This window comes from Cetorhinus maximus, chromosome 17, assembly GCF_964194155.1.
Source record: "Cetorhinus maximus chromosome 17, sCetMax3.hap1.1, whole genome shotgun sequence".
Lineage (NCBI taxonomy): Eukaryota > Metazoa > Chordata > Chondrichthyes > Lamniformes > Cetorhinidae > Cetorhinus > Cetorhinus maximus.
Genome location: NC_135895.1, coordinates 62,248,280 through 62,269,021, shown reverse-complemented (window position 1 = coordinate 62,269,021; position 20,742 = coordinate 62,248,280). Strand labels below are relative to the sequence as shown.

Here is a 20,742-nt window from a genome sequence, read left to right as displayed (position 1 = left end):
CCTAATTTCTGCTCCTATGTCTTATGGTCTTATATCAAAGCCTTCAAACCAGCTGCCTTTAATTCAGTTAAGTCACATACACACACACAGACACACACACACACACACACACCCCACTATTACTCCACTTTACAATAAATTCCAATAACATTATGAAAGTTATTATACCTTCCTGACAGAGTGCATATAATATTTGGCTTTTCAATTAAATCAGCTAAAAAATGTTTAAACTCTTGACTATTTGAAGTCAAACTTCTAGCATTCCATTGTAACATTAAAAAAACCCAACACAAAATCAACTAACTTGAGAGGATTGAGATGGTTGCGTTGTAACAGGAGCACTCTACTTATTTTCTCAAAGGACATACCATGAACATCCAGGTACTTCTCAGCTGCCTTAACAATAATCTTCATTTTCTCTGTTTTGCTTTGGGTTTGCGCAGGACAATTGATCGCTTCAGTAACAAAGGCCAAGAAATTAACTTTACTGACCACCAAAGGATCAGATGGTCTTGAAACCTTATTCTGAGTCACAACCAAAGGTTCCGTCGTATTCCCTACTATATCCCTCGAAACACCTGTCCCTCCTACTGTCTTCCCCCTCACAGTTTTCATTGCCTCTGCATAAGTCAGCTTACCCTCCATCCTCAATTTCTCTACCTCCCGGATTTTAATATTTTCCTCACACCCACCATAAGTAGCACCATGTTTACCCCCACAGTTACAACATTTAACTTCCACTTCTTCCCCACATTTTCCATAACCGTGAGCTCCTCCACACCTTCCACATCTCTTTTTACCTCTGCACACAGATTTTACAAGACCAATCCTCTGACAATTAAAACAGCACAATGGAGGAGGAATGTATGGTCTCAATGAAAAATTCAAATATCCCGAGTGCACCTTTTCAGGCAGCACCTCTCCTTTAAAGTTCTAAATAACCGAAGTACTCTCGCTCCTCACTCCATTACTCATTCTCTGAATACATTTAACTCCTACTACTTTCCCATCCCAAACATTCTCATCACATCTTCCACGCTGATATCAAAATTCACCCCGAGATCACCCCTTGTACAATTTTCCAGTCTCCCGGAATAAAGCTTTCCACCTGTTGCTTTCCTAAATATAAATTTTCAAAGCCTTATTCCTTTGCTGAGAATCTCTACAAAAAATCAACAGATTACCATTTGATAAATTAGGAAAGTTCCCAACTTAACCGGATTCATTTTAGTCAAACCTTTATCTTTAGATGTACTTTTAAGGATGACCTTAAATTCTTCTATTGCTTCTGTTCTCTTTTCTTTCCTTAAAGAATCCGCCTCAGAATTTGTAGATGTCTTACTATCTTTCCTACTTCATTTCTTATTTCTCTGAACTTCAGTCCATTTTCCACCTCCTGCTTCCTCCTCACTACCAGTGAAAACGCCATCTCCGTCACTCCCCTCCAATGCACTTCCTCCTCTCCCCAACCCCCCGAGAAAACCCTTATCCGTGGTGGGATGTGTGTAAATTAAATAACTCAATCAAATTAGTCAAACACAAACAAATCTGTGTTATCTTTCATTTATTAACCCATATTTTTCCAAGCGCTAACTGACTTTGTCCCAGATTGTTGGGGAGAATTTTCTTCCTGTCCAGTGGGGCAGGAGCAGGCGTGGTCCGCGATCGGCTTCGCGCCGCCATTTTACATGGGCGAGCCAATTCGGCTCCCGAGGATAGTGGGAGTGGGCGGGCGGCAGAGGGAGTATAATGACCACTGGGCCCAATGGTGACCTGGCGGCCTGTTCAAATAGAGCGTAGGCAGCCTTGCAAAGGCTGTTCATCATGGCCAAAGAAGGACTCTCCAGATCGCTGCTGGAGAGCAGGCCGGGCAGGAGGGTAGAGCAGCGGGACAGTGTGCCCCTCAGTTTTCTGATGAGTGCCTAGCTGCCCTCCTGAAGGAGGTGGCAGCGCGGCAGGAGGTCCTCGTTCTGAGGGACGGGAGGAGGAGGTCCCCCCTTCACCTGACCAAACGTGCCTGGGAGGAGGTGGCAGACATAGTCAGCTCCCATGACATGGTGCAATGCACGTGGGTCCAATGCCGCAAGCGATTCAACGACCTCTTGCGCTCGGGAAGGGTGAGTAACATGTTGGCAGAGGACACTTAACACAGTAGGTAGGCTTTCCCCCCAGCACATCCCCCCAACTCTGAGTGCAGTTACAGCATTGAATAATTGACGACATGTTTCCCTCGCAGGGTGGGCCAGCAGATATTGCCCATGCCTAGTTCACCCTGAGAGGGTAGTGCTAAGATCTGTTCTGCACCTGCAGCATGTGTTAGACTGACACCCAGAGCACTGTTTTGGGGGCAACCTCAAGGATCTGCACCTAGGTGCAGTGTTGGAACTGCTAAACATGTCAAAATCAGGGTGCTAAAATGCTGGGAGGGGAGCTTCCGGGTGGCAGGGCACCAATCCATCTGCTGCCCTTGGCTTTCCATGTGCTTGTGCGCCTTTGCTTTGCAAGGTTAGACCATGTGGTGCCAAATGTGATGGAGGCAGCATGTGGATAAGTGGGGGGGCCAGCCCTAGCTGTTTGGTGTGAATGTGCAGCAGCTGGGGGGTGACGAATCACTGGAGCCCTGTAATGTCCCACTCTGGTTGGGGTTCCAGGGATGCGATGGGAATCTGGGTACAGGATGGACTAATCAATGCTCTTCTCTCCTTTTCAGGAGAAGACCGCACACAATGCCGCCGAGCGGATGCAGACTGACGGAGGCCAGGCCCAGTTGGCCATCATCATCAGATACGAGCAGGAGGCGATGGATCTGGAAAGGCGTCATGTGCCCAGGTCCACCAGTAGCGGTGAGGCTGGGGTACCACGGGGAGGTAAGATTGCCGAGCACTGAGATCACCATGTGTGTCCCAGCAGCCATAGCACTGCTGAAAGTTCAGTGATTGAAGTTTCCAACATGGGTTGACCATTGATTATGGAAAGATGAGCGCATACTGACCTGGGGGACAGGCATGCACATTGACATTGTCTCCGCTTTAACTAATCAAATGTCTTTTTTCTTCCTTTCAGCAACACCGGAGCAGGGCCAGGAGGAGGAGGCAGAGGGGCCACCTCTGACACCTGAGGGCCCTGAATAATTGGACTCACCAGCATCACACCATCTCTGCCAGGCAGACACCAGCGCAGATACTAGCACCTCGGTGGGAATTAGATCGTCGGCTAGTGCCCTGGGGCACAGTGATGAGGGCACTTCACACTCGCTTGAGATGCGGGTGGAGACAGAGTGCTCATGGCGCCGGCAGTCAGAGAACTGCAGGGAACCAGGCACATGCTCAATCGGTGGCTGATGATGTGCCTCTGGAGTTGTCCGTGAGGCAGCAGACGCTGGAAGTGTAGCAGGGTATGTGGGAGGATCTGGCGGAGATACATGAGGGAATGCGTGGCATAGTGCCCCTGCTGGAGGAGTCCATGCAGAGCATCACCGATGCAATAAGCCTCATGGCCGAGCGCCATGCTTCCTCCATGGAGACAGTGGCGACTCTCATGGAGAGGCTCCTCCAGGAGAACAATCAGGGGGTTCTGGGGTTGCGCTCGGACCTGCAAGCCCTGACAGCGGCATTGACCTCAGCTGGTCAGTGCCAGTGTGGGTGACGGATTGGGCACCAAGTATCCCAGCTCGATGCCCATCCATCAGTGGTGAGCAGGGAGGTCCGAAGCAACATCACATCGGCGCACGAGCTGCCTTTCGTCTCTGCGGGCTCCTCTCAGGGCGCTCCAGATGAGGGCAGCAGCTCTTCTATCCCTCTGCCAGTGACCGTAGGATCTGATGAGGCTGCGGCGACTAGGGAGATGCCAACTGTGGAATTGGCAGTTCCCTCCCAGGCGGGGCCATCAAAGGCTCCACAGGCCAGAGGACGCCTGCCAAGGTCGTCAAGGCCAACAGGACAGCACAGTGAGCAGGCTGTCTCTGATGCCAGTGCCAGCGAGGGAGAGCACTTAGATGTAGCACCCGGAAACGTAAACTTAAGGCACCTTAGACAAACCACGAGTTTCTCACTGATGGTTTTATGGTGCCCCGTTATTAGTTGATGACAAGTTGGTGTGATGCGTAACACCTTTGCATTCATTTTATTTTGGGCTTCATTTTGTTAATTCATTAAATTTTGATATGTGAGCATTGTTCAGAGTAATTCCTTATTTTTGCAGGTGGACGGGAACCCTGATGTTATGAGTGACTTGTTTGTCATTGAGCTTTATTGACAAGGCACATAGTTAATGTTCCTACCCAGGCAGATTTTGCTCTCAGGTATCGAGTATGGAGCCTGCAGCCCTGGCTTGTGTTGGAGGTCCATCTGTGATGGGCTAGCTGAAGGTTCGTTGGATTAAAGCCTCCCGGGTGTCCCTGCCTCCCTGGAGGATGCCCGGGTTAGCGTCTACCCCCTCAGCATTTCCCTGTGCGTGCTCATCCTCGGACTCACTGCTAGACTCATTGTGTGCAGCCAGAGCAACTGCGTCTACATTTTCTTCCTCCACTGTGTTGCCCCTTTCCAGCGCTAGATTGTGGAGAGTGCAGCATGCAACCACTATCAGTGACACATGATCTCGGAGGTATTGGAGTGCGCCCCCTGAACAGTCCAGGCATCGGAAACGCATCTTGAGAAGACCAATGGTTCTCTCTACCACAACCCTTGAGGCATGGCTCCTATTGTACCACTGCTCAGCCTCTGTTCTTGGATAGCGGAGGGGCATCATGAGCCATCTTTTGAGGGGATAGCCCTTGTCACCCAGCAGCCATCCATCAAGCCGGGCTGGAGCAATGAAGAGCCTCGGCACCTGGGAGTGTCTGAGGATGTAGGCATTGTGGGAGCTGCCTGGGTCCCTTGCACAGACTTGTAGAATCTGCATCCTGTGATCACACACTATCTGCATTTTCAAGGAGTGGAAGCCCTTCCGCTGGCGCCTTGATGGCCACATGTGTGCAGTCTATTGCACCCTGGACGCGGGGGAAGCCAGCAATCGCTGAAAAGCCTCTGGCTCGCTCGTCTGGCTGGCCTCGTCCCAGCGGTAGTGGATGAAATTCAATCCACACCTGAACAGAGCGTCTGTCACCTGCTTGTAGACAGGTGTGGACAGCTGATTGGGAGACTCCGCAAAGATTACCCACTGACCCCTGGGAAGAGCCGGAGGCATAGAAGTTGAGGGCAGCTGTGACCTTCAACGCCATTGGCATGGGGTGCCCACACACACTGGTGCAGATCTCAGAGCCTATCATCTGACAAATGGAGATCCCTTGAGACACGGAGCCTCCTTCGGCACTGCACCTCAGGCATATTGAGGTAGCTGCTTCACAGCCTGTAAACCCTGGCAGCAGGATAGTGGCAACTTCTGCGGCCCCTTCCACCTTGGACTTCCTGTTGGCCCTGCGCCCTTTGTGCCTGTGCCTCTCCTCCGAAAAGTGGCTCCCCTGGAGGCTGAATGTGCACTCTTGGCCTCCTCCCCCTTCTGGCCCTCCCTCCTTCCTCAGAGGGGGTGCCTCCAGTGGAGAGCAAGACTCCCATTCCCAGGCTAAGGCCCCCGAAATGATGTTTACTCAAGAGTCCTGACCCGAAGGCTGTTACTCCTATCCAAGCAGCTGTGAAGAGTTTTGAAGTATTCCTGCTCACGCAGGCAGGTATTAGTAACTTTAAGCATTAAATGTCTAATAAATAAAACTCGCGACCCCACTCACCCCTCTTATCCCACCCACAGATGAGGTTTATAAAAATGTGGCCTACCTGCCTGCCCATTGTGCCCATGTGACGACCTGAAGATTGCACGGGCACCGAAAAATTGGCATCGATTGCTGCCTCAAGGGCCTTAAGTGGCCCATTAATTAATGATGGGCGCACAGCGGAGATCATCGCACGCCCGCCACCGAAATATCGTGATGGCGTGCGGTGACACTGGGAAGCTCGCCCGACGTCACCGCGCATCATTTTACACATCGGTATGAGGGGCCCACCCCCACACGCTGACAAGAAAATTCTGGCCAGTGTTTCTAAAAGTTTCCCCAGCATTTCACTGCAAGGTTGTAAAATTAGAAATTGAAGAAATACCGCTTTCATCATCACTGAGGGGAAGCGTGGGTGCACTAATTAGGCAGCAAAGCTATTGCATATGTTAAGCTGACTGGACTGCAGTTGCTGGGCTTATCCTTCTCTGCTTTCTTGAATAGGAGTGTAACATATGCAATTCTCCAGTTCTCTGGAACCACCCCATATTTAGGGAGGCTTGGAAGATTGTGGTCAGAGGCTCCCCAATTTCTGCCTTTGCTTCTCTCAGCAACCTTGGATACATTCCATCTGGACAGGGTGATACTTCTACTTTTAGTGCTGCATGCTTTTTAATCTATTTTTATGGCATCCATTTCTTTACTTTCATCTTTTTTTTGCTGTGACATTGGTAGTATCATCTTCCATTAGTGAGGACTGGTGCATAGTACTCAGTAACACAGCCATGCCCTCTGCCTCTGCAAGAAGACCTCCCCTTTGGTCCCTAATCAGCCCCAGCCCCTCTTTGACAACCCTTTTAAACTATTTCTACGTTTTTAAAGGGTTCTCTTTCATGTTGCCCACTAATCTATCCTCATACATTCTTTTTGCCCCTCTTACTTACTTTTTCAGTTGTCTTTGTATCCAACTTGGTTATGTACTGAATTGTGAGCTTGCCTCATGATCAAATGTAACATCCACAGAATCAAATATCAGTGATCACACCTTGAGGAATACATCCAGTGATTGTGTTCATTTTAGTATAAAATAGCAAATGGAAGATACAGTAGGAAAAAAGCCTGTAAGGATCAGTACCCTTGGAAGTGATGATGAATAGGGAAAATGGCAGTTCAGAAGTTTATCTTATAGGAACAAGCAAGACTGTTTTCCTTCCCACTGAAGACCAAAAATAAAAGTGTTAGTTCCTTGAGAGCTGAGATGGTAGGAGACTTTCCCAGCATTAGAAAAATTAGTTATCGGGAATAGAGCCAAAATGAAAGGAAGACGAAATGATTGAGCTCATCGGCCTGCAATGACTCCCAGTCTAATGCCATGATTTTAAAACTCTCATCCCTGTTTTCAAGTCCATTTATAATCTCCATCTCTGTAACTTCCTCCATCTCTACAAAGCTCTCAGATATCCATGTTCTTCCAACTCTGACCTCTTACACATTTGCCTTTGCATTTACCCCCATTGGCAGCTGTGCCTTCAGTTGACTAGGTCTTAAGCTCTGGAATTGTCTCCGTAGATCTCTTCACCTCACTCTTCTTATTTAAGGCACTGCTTAAAATCTACCCCTTGGACCAAATCTTTGGTCACCAGGTCTAACGGCACCTTCTTTGGCTTAGAGTCAGTTTCTGTTCAACCTGTTCAATTCCCGTGAAATGTTTTGGGGCATTTTACTATGTTAAAGGTGCTATATAAACGCAAATTGTATTTGCAATCAGAAAGAAACATAGTGGGAAGCAGAGATACCCTTTGTAGAAGAAACAAATGCATCTATTGAACAGAACCATGGGAGATTGACTAGTTGGATAATAGCACGTAGTTAAATAATAGTGCATTAAATATTAACACACTGGACTTGAATAAGATAGCAACTCAGCTGCAATATAAATATTATATAAAACATAACACACTCATTCTGTATCAGATGAACATAAAAAGATTATAGACCTAGTAAAGAATAATTGCATCAGCCACATAGTGAATTAATGAGGATTCAGACCAGCAAATTGTACATCAGTATCAGACTTGAGAGAAACTCAAACCAAAATAAATGAGATAAATAAGGGTAAATTTCAAATACCTCCTTTTGTAGATATTGTACTGACCTTTTAAATATGGAACAGTGGTAAGTTTCTTTATGAAGAAGATATTAAATTTGTGATGGGCTGTGAATGAATTTAATTGGACAGTTGTGGTTTACAGCCAACACCCCCTTAGAAAAAGTAATTAGTATATGGAAAGGGGTGATGCAATTACAATAATTCTGTAACACTACATAATGTCATACTATTGGATTTAAATAAGCCTTTTCTGAAACTTAAGAATAAATGCATCTCTATATAAAACAAGTGCTGCTATGAAATATTGATATAGCCTCCCAGTCTCTGTCTGACAGGGGAAAAAGCATTGACGCTAGAATGAACATGGTAACCAATTAGAAAGGCTAACCAAACCCATTTGCAAAGCAATTGACAATGAATGAATATTCTTTGTGTCTTGGCATAGAATTTACCTAGTGTGAAGCTTGCAAGGCTAAGATCCAGAGGGAGAATTACCTGGAAAAACTCAGCAGGTCTGGCAGCATCGGTGGAGAAGAAATCAGTTAACGTTTCGAGTCTTCATGACCCTTCGGCAGAACTGAAGCATAGTTAGGAGAAAGGTGAAATATAAGCTGGTTTAAGGTGGGGGGGCGGGGGGAGAGAGAAGTTGAGGGTGTGGTGATTGTGGAGATAAGCAAGCAGTGATAGGAGCAGATAATCAAAAGATGTCACAGACAAAAGGATCAAAGAGGTGTTGAAGGTGGTGATATTGTCTAAGAAATGTGCTAATTAAGAATGGAAGACAGGACACTCAAGGTACAGCTCTAGTAGGGGTGGGGTGGAAAGACTAACAAAGTTTTAGTTTTAGATTTAAAAATAATGGAAATAGGTGGGAAAAGAAGAATCTATATAAATTATTGAAAAAAAAAGGGAGGGGGGAGAAACGGGGCGGGGATGGGGGGAGGGGGAGTTTAAGATCTAAAGTTGTTGAATTCAATATTCAACCCGGAAGGCTGTAAAGTGCCTAGTCGGAAGATGAGGTGCTGTTCATCCAGTTTGCGTTGGGCTTCACTGGAACAATGCAGCAAGCCAAGGACAGACATGTGGGCAAGAGAACAGGGTGGAGTGTTAAAATGGCAAGCGACAGGGAGGTTTGGGTCTTTCTTGCGGACAGACCGCAGGTGTTCTGCAAAGCGGTCGCCCAGTTGACCAAACGCAAACTGGGCGACCGCTTTGATTATCTTTTGATTATCTGCTCCTATCACTGCTTGCTTATCTCCACAATCACCACACCCTCAACTTCTCTCTCCCCCCGCCCCCCCACCTTAAACCAGCTTATATTTCACCTTTCTCCTAACTATGCTTCAGTTCTGCTGAAGGGTCATGAAGACTCGAAACGTTAACTGATTTCTTCTCCACCGATGCTGAGTTTTTCCAGGTAATTCTGTTTTTGTTTTGGATTTCCAGCATCCGCAGTAGCTTTTAGCTTTTTGTTTTTAAGATCCAGAGGAGACAGGCTTACTTACAAAACCTGTTTTAGCAAACTACTGAGTTACTTGTCACTCTCTATACTGTGGAATTTCACCAGGCTAATTGGAGTTCAGCAGAATCAGTTTATTACTATGGGTCTTCTTCCAGGATTATGGTCAGTTAATTAACCAAGTAAACAGAAAATTCAGGTAACAACTCTGTTCATACATATGTTATACAAAATATTTAATATATTTTATAACACAATCATAATGGATAGATGTCAGGAACCCTAGCCCTCCCCGCCAGCTTGGTAGGTAATGATGCATGTTATAGGTAAAGTGAAAAACAAGTAATGAAGGAGAAAGAAATACTTTCCTTGTTTAATTTTTAGAAAATACTATCAAGTTTTAATGTGCCAATGTGTGGTTGACCAGAGAGCCAAGCCCGATACTGTCTTCCTTTTTTCCTTTTCAACCATATATATTTTCAGCAGGACTTACTGGCTAAGGATCAGGATCAAGATCCATGATTGCTTTTTCCCTGCATAACACAAGCCATTGATCAAGCATGGGACTTCCTGGCCCACATAACTCAATAATGCAATACAGAAGACCCAAATTCTAGACATCCCACTCAGTTGGTAGCACTGTGATGGACTAGAACTCCCAGCCACCCATGAGGTTAGATACAGATGAAACACAGACCGTGTCCCAAATCCCAGATACAGGATCATCGACATAATTGTGGTGAGCGGCCTGTGCACTTTAGAACCCCCCATCTGACAATCAGGAAGAAAATAAAAGTGGTGAAAAGGGACATAATTTAATTTGATCAGATTCTCCTAATATTTAAAAAGCTAATCAACACCCTCTGATGAGATTCCTATTGGCCTTTGTCATAATGGATGGAATTGCTGCATACATCCTCAAATGTCTCTTTAATATAGAGGGAAGGCAAGGCAGACTTGCCCAATCCTCCCTCTCTCCACTATCCTCAATCCCCAGAATTGTGGGGCCATTTACCCCCTGAGGCAATAGAGTGGAACAGAAATTAGTATTTTCATACAGCTGATGTTCTAAGTCTACAAGAAATGATTACATTATTGTCAGCCGATATTATGCACTAGAAGCTTACTTAGATGAAACAGGATTTTCAAATTCAAATGTTCATATTACAAATAAATAAAAGCAGAGTCCTTCAAAATTTGTGTATAAATTGCATTGGTGTACCGATTTCTTCTGCTTCCTCGGTTGTCATGGTAGCTATTTTAAGATGTTTGTCAGCTGCTATTTGCTTCTAATGTTTGCAGATTTTAATATTGCTACTTCGACTGTCTTTACTAAAAGGGTTTTGTGGGAGGGCAGACAATGTGTATAATCAACTAGGACTACAGACCAGCTCTTTGCTATGGTTCTGTCTTTTCTTACTCTCTCTCACCTTCTCTCCTTCTCTCTCCCCCTTGCCTGCCTTCTTATGTATCTATCTTTCACAGTTCTCTCTTTTCATTTCGATCTGCTACAGCTCCCCACTTGTTTCGTTCCTCTTTTTATGACTGTCTGTCTAACTGCCCTTTCAGTTTCTCAATCCTGCTCACTCTCTGTTCTCTATTACTACCTCTTGGTTTTGAGTGCTTGGTTTCTTGCTATTTGCTCCTGTCTTTCTTCAGCAGGCAGAAACACATGCGATTACTCATTTATAATATTGAACCACTTGCTGTGTTCTGAATTTACACTGCTTTACTCTGCTGGAAAGGGAATTCAGAGTCTGGCAGCAACAAAAAAAAAAAATCCACAAGTGCAAGATTTGGATACGCATAGGTTTTCTAAGGTTGGGTTTGTGGCTTTGCCATTGTGCCTGCAAATTTTCTCCTCTGCCAGAGGATAATTTGTTGAAGAAATCAATGTGAAAAGCATAATGCAACTAGAACAAAACAATATTTCTCCCAGAAACAGGAATATAGCCATCTTGTAGGTGGTGTTTTCTGCCTCCCTGGGTATGTTCACAGTTTCATCAATATTACAGTGTTGCCTCTAAACAAAGGACCAACATATAAATGGAGGCTAACTAATTCTAAAACAAGCACAGTTAAATACTGAACGTTATAATGGGATTGTTGCAAGAAAGATATCAGTCAAGACAACTGACTGCAGACAGACTTGTCAGATATGTTACTCCGGTCTATCTTTGCAGCCAGATGCCTTAACATAGCACTGTGGCACTTGTCCCTGTTGTTGGCTTTTCACTGACTAAAAAAAAATAATGTTTCCTTTGAAGATAGATGCCAGTAATTTATAATCACAGTGAACAACTTGAGTGATACACTAACTGCGAGATACAAACAGTGTGTCATGTTGTGCGCAGGTTCAATGATGTGATGTATGGAGTATTTGGGAAAGAAAGGAAAACTCGAGTGACATTGGACCAGAAATTGGCACGAATCAACCGCATGAAGAAGAGTTACATTATGGATAAATCCTTAGGTAATTTTTTTTAATATATCCTTTCATGAGATGTTGGTTTCACTGGTTAGGCCAGCGTTTGTTGTCTATCCCTAATTGCCCCCAAGAAGGCGGTGATGATCAGCCTCCTTGAACCGCTGTAGCCCATCTACGGTGCTAGACCCTTAGGTGAGAAGATATATATTGTCTCTCAGTAATGGGATGAATTTCCTACCCAATTCCACAAGGTCCTTCCCATTTTTTTTTGAAGGCACTGATTCATGCTGCAGAGTCTTTCCAAAGAGCTTGCAGACCTGCAATATTTTGTCCAGTTAGCCGCTCTGCTTGTGACAGCCTATTTTTAAAAGGGGCTGCTGGTAGCTTGGTCAACCCACTGAGCCTCATAACTGAACCCAATATGAACAGTATTCAGGCCTACAGCAGGAGTTACTAGATATCATTTGAATCAGGAACTCCTCTAATTTCATGAGTGAAGTCAGTAAAAATGGGCTGGATTTTATGCAGAGACATTGGCCCTGCCCACCAGTTCAAAAATCAGGGGCGAGCCTGCCTCCTTACAGTTGTCAGGGCAGTTAATTGCCTTACATAGTGGCTTCTGCCCTCCCGTGTGGAGGATGTCCCACCTCGAAGAGCCTGTCAGCCAATCAGATGGCCGACAGCTCTCTCATCCCAGCAGCACCAGCAACAGTGGCTACTGCTGGGACTATAGTCAATTTCCGAGAAGGAGCCAATGATGAAGCCTGACTTTAGGTAAGTGAGGCAGCCTTGTCAGGGTCAGTCGGCAGACCTCAGTGATTGGGCCGGGGCTGTGATAGTGAGAGCAGGAGGTGGAGTTCAAGCGGGAGTGGGCTTTTCCTCTGAACAGGAGACCTCAACCTCCAAGCCCACACCAGGCCGCCATGGTTTATCTATCTGCTTTGCCATGTGGCATGGGTACCCCTGCCACTAGCAAAATACCAGCGGCAGCAGGAAAAGGTGTCAGTTGGTCCAAGGACCAGTCGGTCACTCGCCATTCGCCACTGGTAAAATAGCTGCAGACGTGGGTAGGTGATGGGCATGGCAACCCCTGCCCTCTCACCCAATTTTGCACTACCCCCCTGCCTGTCAGCCCATTCCCAGGGGGGGCATAAAAAGCCAGTGCAATTGTACAAAACGTAAGCTCCCTGTGGGTCCATTGCCAAGTATGGCACTGAATCACCCGAATCTGTCTCAGTGATTTGATTTCCAGTTTATGCTGAGTTAATTGCTATCAGCCAGAGCAGTAGTAAGGACACTGGCCAGAATTTTCCAGCTCTTCACGCTGCTGGAGCTCCTGGTCCCACCGATGTGAATGGAGATTTCAATGGGCGGAATCGTCCCAGATTTGCGTTAAATGGAATAAATGGCGGCTTTTCACGCCGTATCGTCCCAAACTCACCACATTAATTATGCTTTCCCGGGATACACACTGTTTCCATGGCAAGTGTGCTCTCATTCACCCACCACGCCGCTTCATCACACCAGGCACTATATTTAAAGTCCAGCCGCACGCATGCACCTCGGTGCTTCCAGCCCAGGACTACTGCAGGGAAGATGTCCACGAAAGGTAAAAAGACTGCAGCCCCGAGGTTTAATCTTACGTCACTGGAACGCCATTTGGAAGCCGTGGAGGCCCGCCATGATGTCCTCTACCCTGGCCGCAGGATAGGCAGAGCAATCTCCCTAATCCAGCTTGGGAGGTGGTGGCGGTGGTGGTCAGCATCGACACCCTTTAAAAGAGGACAGCCACCCAGTGCCGCAAGAGGATGAATGATCTCCTCTGTTCCGCTAGGGTAAGTCACTCTTCTCATCACTCTCAGCTCACTCACAAACTCATCACACACCCTCAGGGCCCTCGCTCACTGCCAGTTCAAGGGACATCACCATTCACACTCTCACGCACACCTTCATTGCCCTCATCCCATTCACTCACCACCACCCACACATGCCAGGCATACTTATCATCTGACCTGGCAGGTGTCCTGCTTACACTCTCCATCTCTATTCATGCAGGACAAGCTGGCACACAACAGGTTGGACAGGTCACAGACCAGTGGAGGAACATCTGAAATCAAGATCCTCATGGACTTTGAAAACAGAGCCATCCAGCGGCCAGCGAGCATCTGGACCACTCCTGTGCTGACAGTAAGGTCGGCGGTGTTCTACCAAGTGAGGATCCAGCAGTGTAACATCCACCAGACAACCATGCTGTGACTGATGTGTCCTGTTTCACAAGCCACTGCCAGGCACTAATTATCTCCCCTTGCTTCCACAGGCACATCTGGGAAACAACTGATGGAGTCCACAACCCAGGGCCTCCAATCAAGCCCTGAAGAAACTTCTGAAGAGGAATCTGGAGGCACCCTCCTTGAAGTCTTCTCACAGCGCACACCTTCACCCTCTACCAACGCAGAGACACACACCTTAGTGGGACCTAGCTTTACAGTAGCCTCGGGATCACAATCTGGTGAGCACATCGCACTGTCTGATCCACAGCAGGCGGCGGCAGGGACTTCCCAGGTGACTGGCACTCGGAGGACTGCTGGAGGCCAGAAATTTGCTGAGTCCAAGTCAGATGACGAGCCTCTGGGATCGGTCATGTCAAGGTTGCTGGAGTTGCAGAGGCAAGCTCGGGAACATCAGGAAGGGATGACCGCTGCACTCCTCCGATTGAAAGGCACAATGGAGGAGTCCATCTGCCTTCAGTCTGAGGTGATAGTGCCAGCATGCCAATGTACCAAGGTCAACACTGGTAGGATGGTGGCTGCCATAGAGACCTTGGTCCAAGATATCGCTCCTGCACTGCTGCACGAGCTGAACTCCATCGCTGATGCCATAGTTGGCCTCCAACAGTGTGTATGTGAGAGGGATGTGGGGCAGCTCGATCTCACTCCAGCTATCCCTTCTCAAGGAACCAGTCAGGGACCCTTGGGCACCCATAGGGAGGAGGATCAGCAGGTGTAAACCCCCAGGGCCATCCATCCAGGTGACTCCGGGAATGTCCGGCCCATCCAAATCCCCTCTCCCTATGACATCAGCAGCTCCAGCTCCACAAGCTGACGAGGGTGCCACTGCCACACAGCAGGACCCTGAAAGCAGACTGGGGCCCTCCAGAGGACGCCTGCCAAGGTCATCACAGACAGGACATAGCAATCAGCAGGCTGCCTCTACCTCCACTGTGGATGGCCAAGAAGCACCAAGATGTAGCGGCAGGGTTAAGAAAGTTAACAAGATGTAGCTACACAACCTGGGCACAGGTGTAAATCACCTGTGCATACTGTTTAGTATTGTTAATAAACTCCCAAGAATGTCTCCTTGTCTATGGCTCCTTGTTCTGATGAGCAGTGTTCTTGTCACTCAGATGTGAAACATTTCTGCACAAGATAAAAGCAGGTGTCTCAGTCCAGGGCCTCTTCCCTGTGCTTTGTGCAGCCTTCAGACCAAAGTGATGGTCTGGCTTCACACTCCCTGGAAACATTACTGATGCCTACACCTCAATGGTGCTTGTCATTGCTGCCAGAATGTAGTGGGCAGGCGCCACAGAGTTCCGTCATTTTCTCTGTGTGCTCTCAGCACCCTTCAGGTGGGGCTGGCCCCCATCTCTTAAGCATCTGTAGTGAAGGGGTCAGGTGCTGTAGGCGGACAAAGGATCAGATAATTTTATAGATTCATGGCTGTGTCTCTATGATATGACCCTGATCACAGAGCATAAGCAAGCTGCCCTCGGCCAGACAGGAGTCAGACATTCTCAGAGCCTATGAGGAGTGTCCTCACTGCATGTCATCATCATCATCCTGCAATCAAGCAACTATTAGGGTCTGCACTGCATCTCCATGACAGGAGCATTATCACAGAGGGTATGCATGTTGCCGTAAGCCAGACTGGAGTCAAACATTCATAGGTGCAATGTGAGGACCTATTGTGTTTCCTCACTGCATGTTGTCATCCTCCTCCACAAATCTAACAGCTATCAGGGCCTCCTGAGGCATGTCTGCCTTGTCTGGCCAGTGCAAGGGCCTCATCCCATCATCGTCACCTTCGAGGACCTCCTCACCCTCAACCTCATCGGTGCCCTACTCATTGGAGGAGACCTCCATCTCCTCTCCCCATTGCAGCGCCAGGTTGTAAAGGACACAGCAGATGACGATGATGCATGGCACTCTCTGTGGACTGTATTGCAGGGCTCCACCAGACCGGTCCAGGCACCGGAACCTCATTTTCAGCACCCCAATGGTTTTCTTCACCGAGTTGCGAATTGCAGCATGAGCCTCATTATATGTTTGTGGTGATTGCACGTCAGTTGCGCATTCAGTGAATGGAACCCCTCTGGTTGATGTAGTTGACCGTGTGTTACGACAGAGATGTGAGCGCCACGTGAGCGCAGCCAATGTCACCCTGCACCTGTGGGAAACACAGGATCTGGGGAAATCCAATTGCTCTTGCATCCTGGCTGTCCTGCTCCCGGGCGAAGTTGTGTGCCCTCGCAAGGATGGCATCCGTGACCTCATGGATACATTTGTGGGTGGAGGCTTGTGATATCCCACAGAGGTCACCAGTGGAGCCCTGAAAAGGGTCACTGGTATAGAAATTGAGCACCCCAGTCACTTTCAGGGCTACTGGAAGTGGATGCCTTTCATGTCCTTGTGGCGCCAAATCCTGCAGTAGTTGGAAGATATGACAGACTATTTCCCTAGACATGCGGAGTCTTCAGGGACACTGGTTCTCGGTCATCTGCAGGAATGAAAGGCGGCGTCTATAGACCCTGGGTCTAACTAGGCGCCAACCAGTGACAGCTCGCTGTGGCTCTTCAGCGGTGTGTGCAGGAGCCCTAGCCCCCATTGTTCCAGAGTGTGCTGCTCCTCCCTCTGTGGAGCCAGGCGCCTCAGTTCCTCTCTTCTCAGTCGTCTTCACTCTCTCTGTATGCTACGAGGTGTAGAGCTAGGTCATCAGGCTCCACAATCCTGATATACTCCTCCTGCAGGATGAAAGAGAGAGATGCATAGGTGTACTAAGAACCTGTTAAGGCTGAAGGCCCCTTAATGCATCCGGAGAGTGCTTGGCCACCTTTTAGATGGATAGAGATTGGCGCACTGCATGGCTGCCCGAAACTCTGCCCCACTCCACTCCACTTGACTGATTGGCGGCAGCTTTGCCCATTGGACTGCATGCTGTGCTCTTAGCTTAGGCGCAGGCATTCTCCTAACGCATGCTGCATGGCTGCACTGTTAGTTTGAACCGTGGGGCAGACTGGTCCAAACTGGGATTATAACATTGCAAGGGACTGTGAGCGCCTCCACCAGTGACTGCGCCACGGCCAGCTTTAGCGAAGAGATTGAACGTGCCCAGTCATCCAACTGTTCTGCAGTCCACTAAAACACTTATTAGTTTGCAGTCTGTGTCTGAGGGGTGAAAAGCTCTGGAGCACTTGGTGGCTCTTTGATGCTTCTGCGTTGCTTGAGTGGGCAGAGAAGCTAGAGGCCCAACTCCAATCATATCAATGTGGCTGCGCCTGAACTGTCTCAGCTGCAGAGGAATGGTCGCTTTATACAAGGTTTCCCTAATGGATGGCCGCTTCCCTCGCCCATCACCCCCTCCAACCCCGCACATGCTTGTGCACTACCTTCAACCGCAGGGCAGGCCTTGCCACCACTCCACCCCCCCCCCCTCCCCCTCCCCCACCCCCCCCCCTCCCCCTCCCCTGGCCCCCAATGTGCCTCAGCCTTGAAGTCCAGCAGGCGACCCGGGCGAATGCTCCACAACATTACTGGGTATTCACCTCCAAGTTCCCCTCAAAGTGCAGCCCATCAATTGCACACCTTTTATGTGCTGTTATGAAACATGGGCGGATGATCCAGCTGGTGGGCAGGGTACAATTCCGGCAGTCTGGCCTTGTAATAATATGCTGGTGTATTACAATGAGGTTCCTGACGTCCGACGGCAGGAAACGCGGCCCACCATTGGCAGGCAGACGGGACAATCGCAAGCTGGTTTCACAACATCGTGAAACCAATTTTTGGCTTTCTCACCATATTGTCAGCTCACACCACCGAACACACCCGAAGCCAGCGGGCATGGAAAATCCTGGCCAATGGTTCATCGGCCCCACCACGGGGGTTGGGGGTTGGAAAATTCTGGCCACTATAACTAAACTCAGCATTCCTACTGGAAAGTGTGTCTGTGTATACGTCCTGAGGATGGAATCAGGTTTGATACTGATGCTCTTCAGACTGACAGCATCTACTGTTTTAGTTCAAATATGAAGATCATAGTTCATGTTTAGTTGTTGCCAGCGACAGTCCGAACTTTCCAGAAAGAAGGAAAAAAATTTAGAAGGAAAACCTAAAATAAGAGCTCCAAAATTTGTTCAGACTGTGGAAGATAATCAAGTGTAAAGCTTCTGAGTGTCAGATTATTGAACTCTGCATGGTTATATTTCATACACACATTGGTGTATTGTGCTATTTGCTTTACTATAGAAGATTCAACTTCAATAACCCTGAATCTGCCAACAAGCATCAAGACAATGCGACCCAACACGTGTACACAAGAGGAGGAAGCGTCAAACAAGGAAGTAGACAATTTAATTGACTGGACTGCTGGACTCAATTTAGATGAGCTGGAAGATAATTAAGGAAAAAGATCCCAGCATTCAACTCCTTTATGGCCCACAAACCTGTAGTTAAATTAATTCAATGTTGCAATAACTGAGTTCCTCAAATAATATTCAAAAATCACTGTCCTGGAACATATCTTTATTTCCTGATTGTGAAATAAATGTTATTAATATTTTAAAGTAAGGATGCCTGCATTGCTGAATATAATTTCTGCTTGTTTTTGTTTTCACTACTATTGACACTTTCCCACTCAGATATTGCTCAAAGCAATTCCAGGCCTCTCAATACCATGAAAAATGATGGTATGATGACCAGGCTCATTTATTTTCTCGATCTTCATTTTCTCCAGTGAAAATATTTCAGTTCACATCTCTGGTGCTCTAGTTGTAGAGTTAGTATGTAACTCAGTCATAAAGTCCAAATAGTTCCATGTTTAATTTCTGATCTCTGCTGAGCTACCAGATCTTAACCATGGAGGTTTCTCTTCATGCCTTCTGTCCTAAATCTTGTACATTTAATCTTGTGTCTTGGCCCCTTGTTCTTGAAACCTCAACTACTGGAAACAAATACTTCCTGTCTATCTGTCTCGTCCTTTCATCATAAAGGCAAATTTGAAAATTTACTTGTACTTGCCTTTCAACATGGATTTTCCTTAATAAAGTCATCCATTTTTTGATGGGGTAAGTGACCTAGCAAGGAAAATGAGACAGAGACCTTGCTTTGAACCATGACTTCTAAAAATGGCTACCAAAGATTCCCCCTCATGCATTCAGTTTTTTTATACCCAACCTCAGAGAAGATGTGTTGGCTTGGAAAGGTGTATGTCTCAGATTCACCAGCACAATATCAGAACTTAAAAGGTTACATCGTTAGGTCAGATTTATACTCCTTTGTGTGGTGATAAAGTAGTTAAAGGATTCAATAAGATATGTACAAAGAAACAATTTCCTCCGGAGGAAGCTCCAGAACAGGAGTACATAATCTTAAAATAGATCTAGGTGATTTAGGAGTGATTTCAGGAAGTATATTTTCACACATGCAGAAATCTGGATCTCTTGTACCAAAAAGGCTGTAGAAGCTGAGTCAGTTGAAATTTTTAAAACTGAGATTGGTTGATTTATGTTGGGTAAAGATATTAAGTGAAATTAAACAAATATGGATGAATGAAATTGAGCCCTGATTGAACTGAATTGAATGACAGACCAGACTTGAAGGATTGAATGGTCTGCTCTTTTACTGTGTTTCTGTAAGCCAGCAATAACCTTGACCTGCCCAAAGCCTACACTGATGCACACACTGATCAGCAGTCTTCAAGATTTCTAGGCACTTAAGTACCTGAGGAGGTAGCACAATACAACCTGGTGCCAGGAGAGGGAAATCATCACCAATCTTTTCCAGTAGAAAGGATGCACTTCATCTGCATTAAAGAAAAAGCCATTGATTATCCTTTCCCTTATCAGATTATCAATATCCAAATCTGTGATATTACACCATGATGCCGTAGTCTGAAATTCCAAAACCTAATAGTCACACTTGTGTAGCAGGAATGAGTTGTGGTTAATGAACTTTGCTGATGTAGTGTAGACAGGGTTTTATTATGCATAACCTGTAATATCCTTGAAATAGAAATCTTTGATGGATCAGACAAGCGAGAGTTTTACCTTATTCGTACCCCATGCTGGGCCTTACCTTACATCCATCATGCCGGAAAGCAGCTTGTATCTTTGGAACTGTAACCTAACAAGTCACTGTTTTCATGAGAGAAGGGGAGCAGAATTGAAGTATATGGGTGATTAACAAAATATTAATCAACTATTTAGCTATAGCCATCCCTCTGATTCCAGGGGAACAGTTGAAAATTAGAGACATCAGGTCACAGAGCATGACTTCCAAATACTTCATTGGGAGTAGCTGCAGATGGTGCAAGAATAAAATAAAGCTTTCATCAGGTCAGCGAGAACTACAGTTCTGTCATAGCCTGCAGCACTGTGCCACAACACTCAACTAATGAGTTCTTTCACATGGCTTTCTGACAGATTTTGTGAATTCTGTAATTATATCAACTTGTTATTGCTGAAAATAGATGCATTTCAAGAAGTAGTCCTGGCAGTCAGATGGGAAATAGTGCTATATTATATATTCTGAAAATGGATATAAAACGTTGAAAAAATAACAAGCAAGAAATTTGTGAGACTCTCCTCAAGTAAGCCAAATATTCTGTATTCAGTATATAGAAAGGAATGAGTTGCATTCATACAGCACTCTATCAGATCTCGTAATAATGTTTCAAAACCTTCAGCTATACAAATTACATTGATGTACAATGAGAGTGGTCATATGTTCTGCTATGTATCAAGTTCTGCAGCTGTGAAATCACCAATGATG

The 20,742-nt window shown here is 46.5% G+C and overlaps 1 protein-coding gene across 1 annotated transcript in view; it reads left to right on the top strand.

The window, feature by feature from the left end:
• Positions 1–20,494, top strand: part of LOC144692763 (ubiquitin-conjugating enzyme E2 U-like) — a 61,180-nt gene extending 40,686 nt beyond the window's left edge. Inside the window, exons 10-11 of the mRNA XM_078561843.1 lie at positions 11,628–11,746; positions 18,220–20,494. Of these exons, the coding sequence (XP_078417969.1) occupies positions 11,628–11,746; positions 18,220–18,374 (274 nt within the window). The 3' untranslated portion in view covers positions 18,375–20,494. The remainder of the gene's footprint in view (positions 1–11,627; positions 11,747–18,219) is intronic.
• Positions 20,495–20,742: the final 248 nt, after the last annotated feature.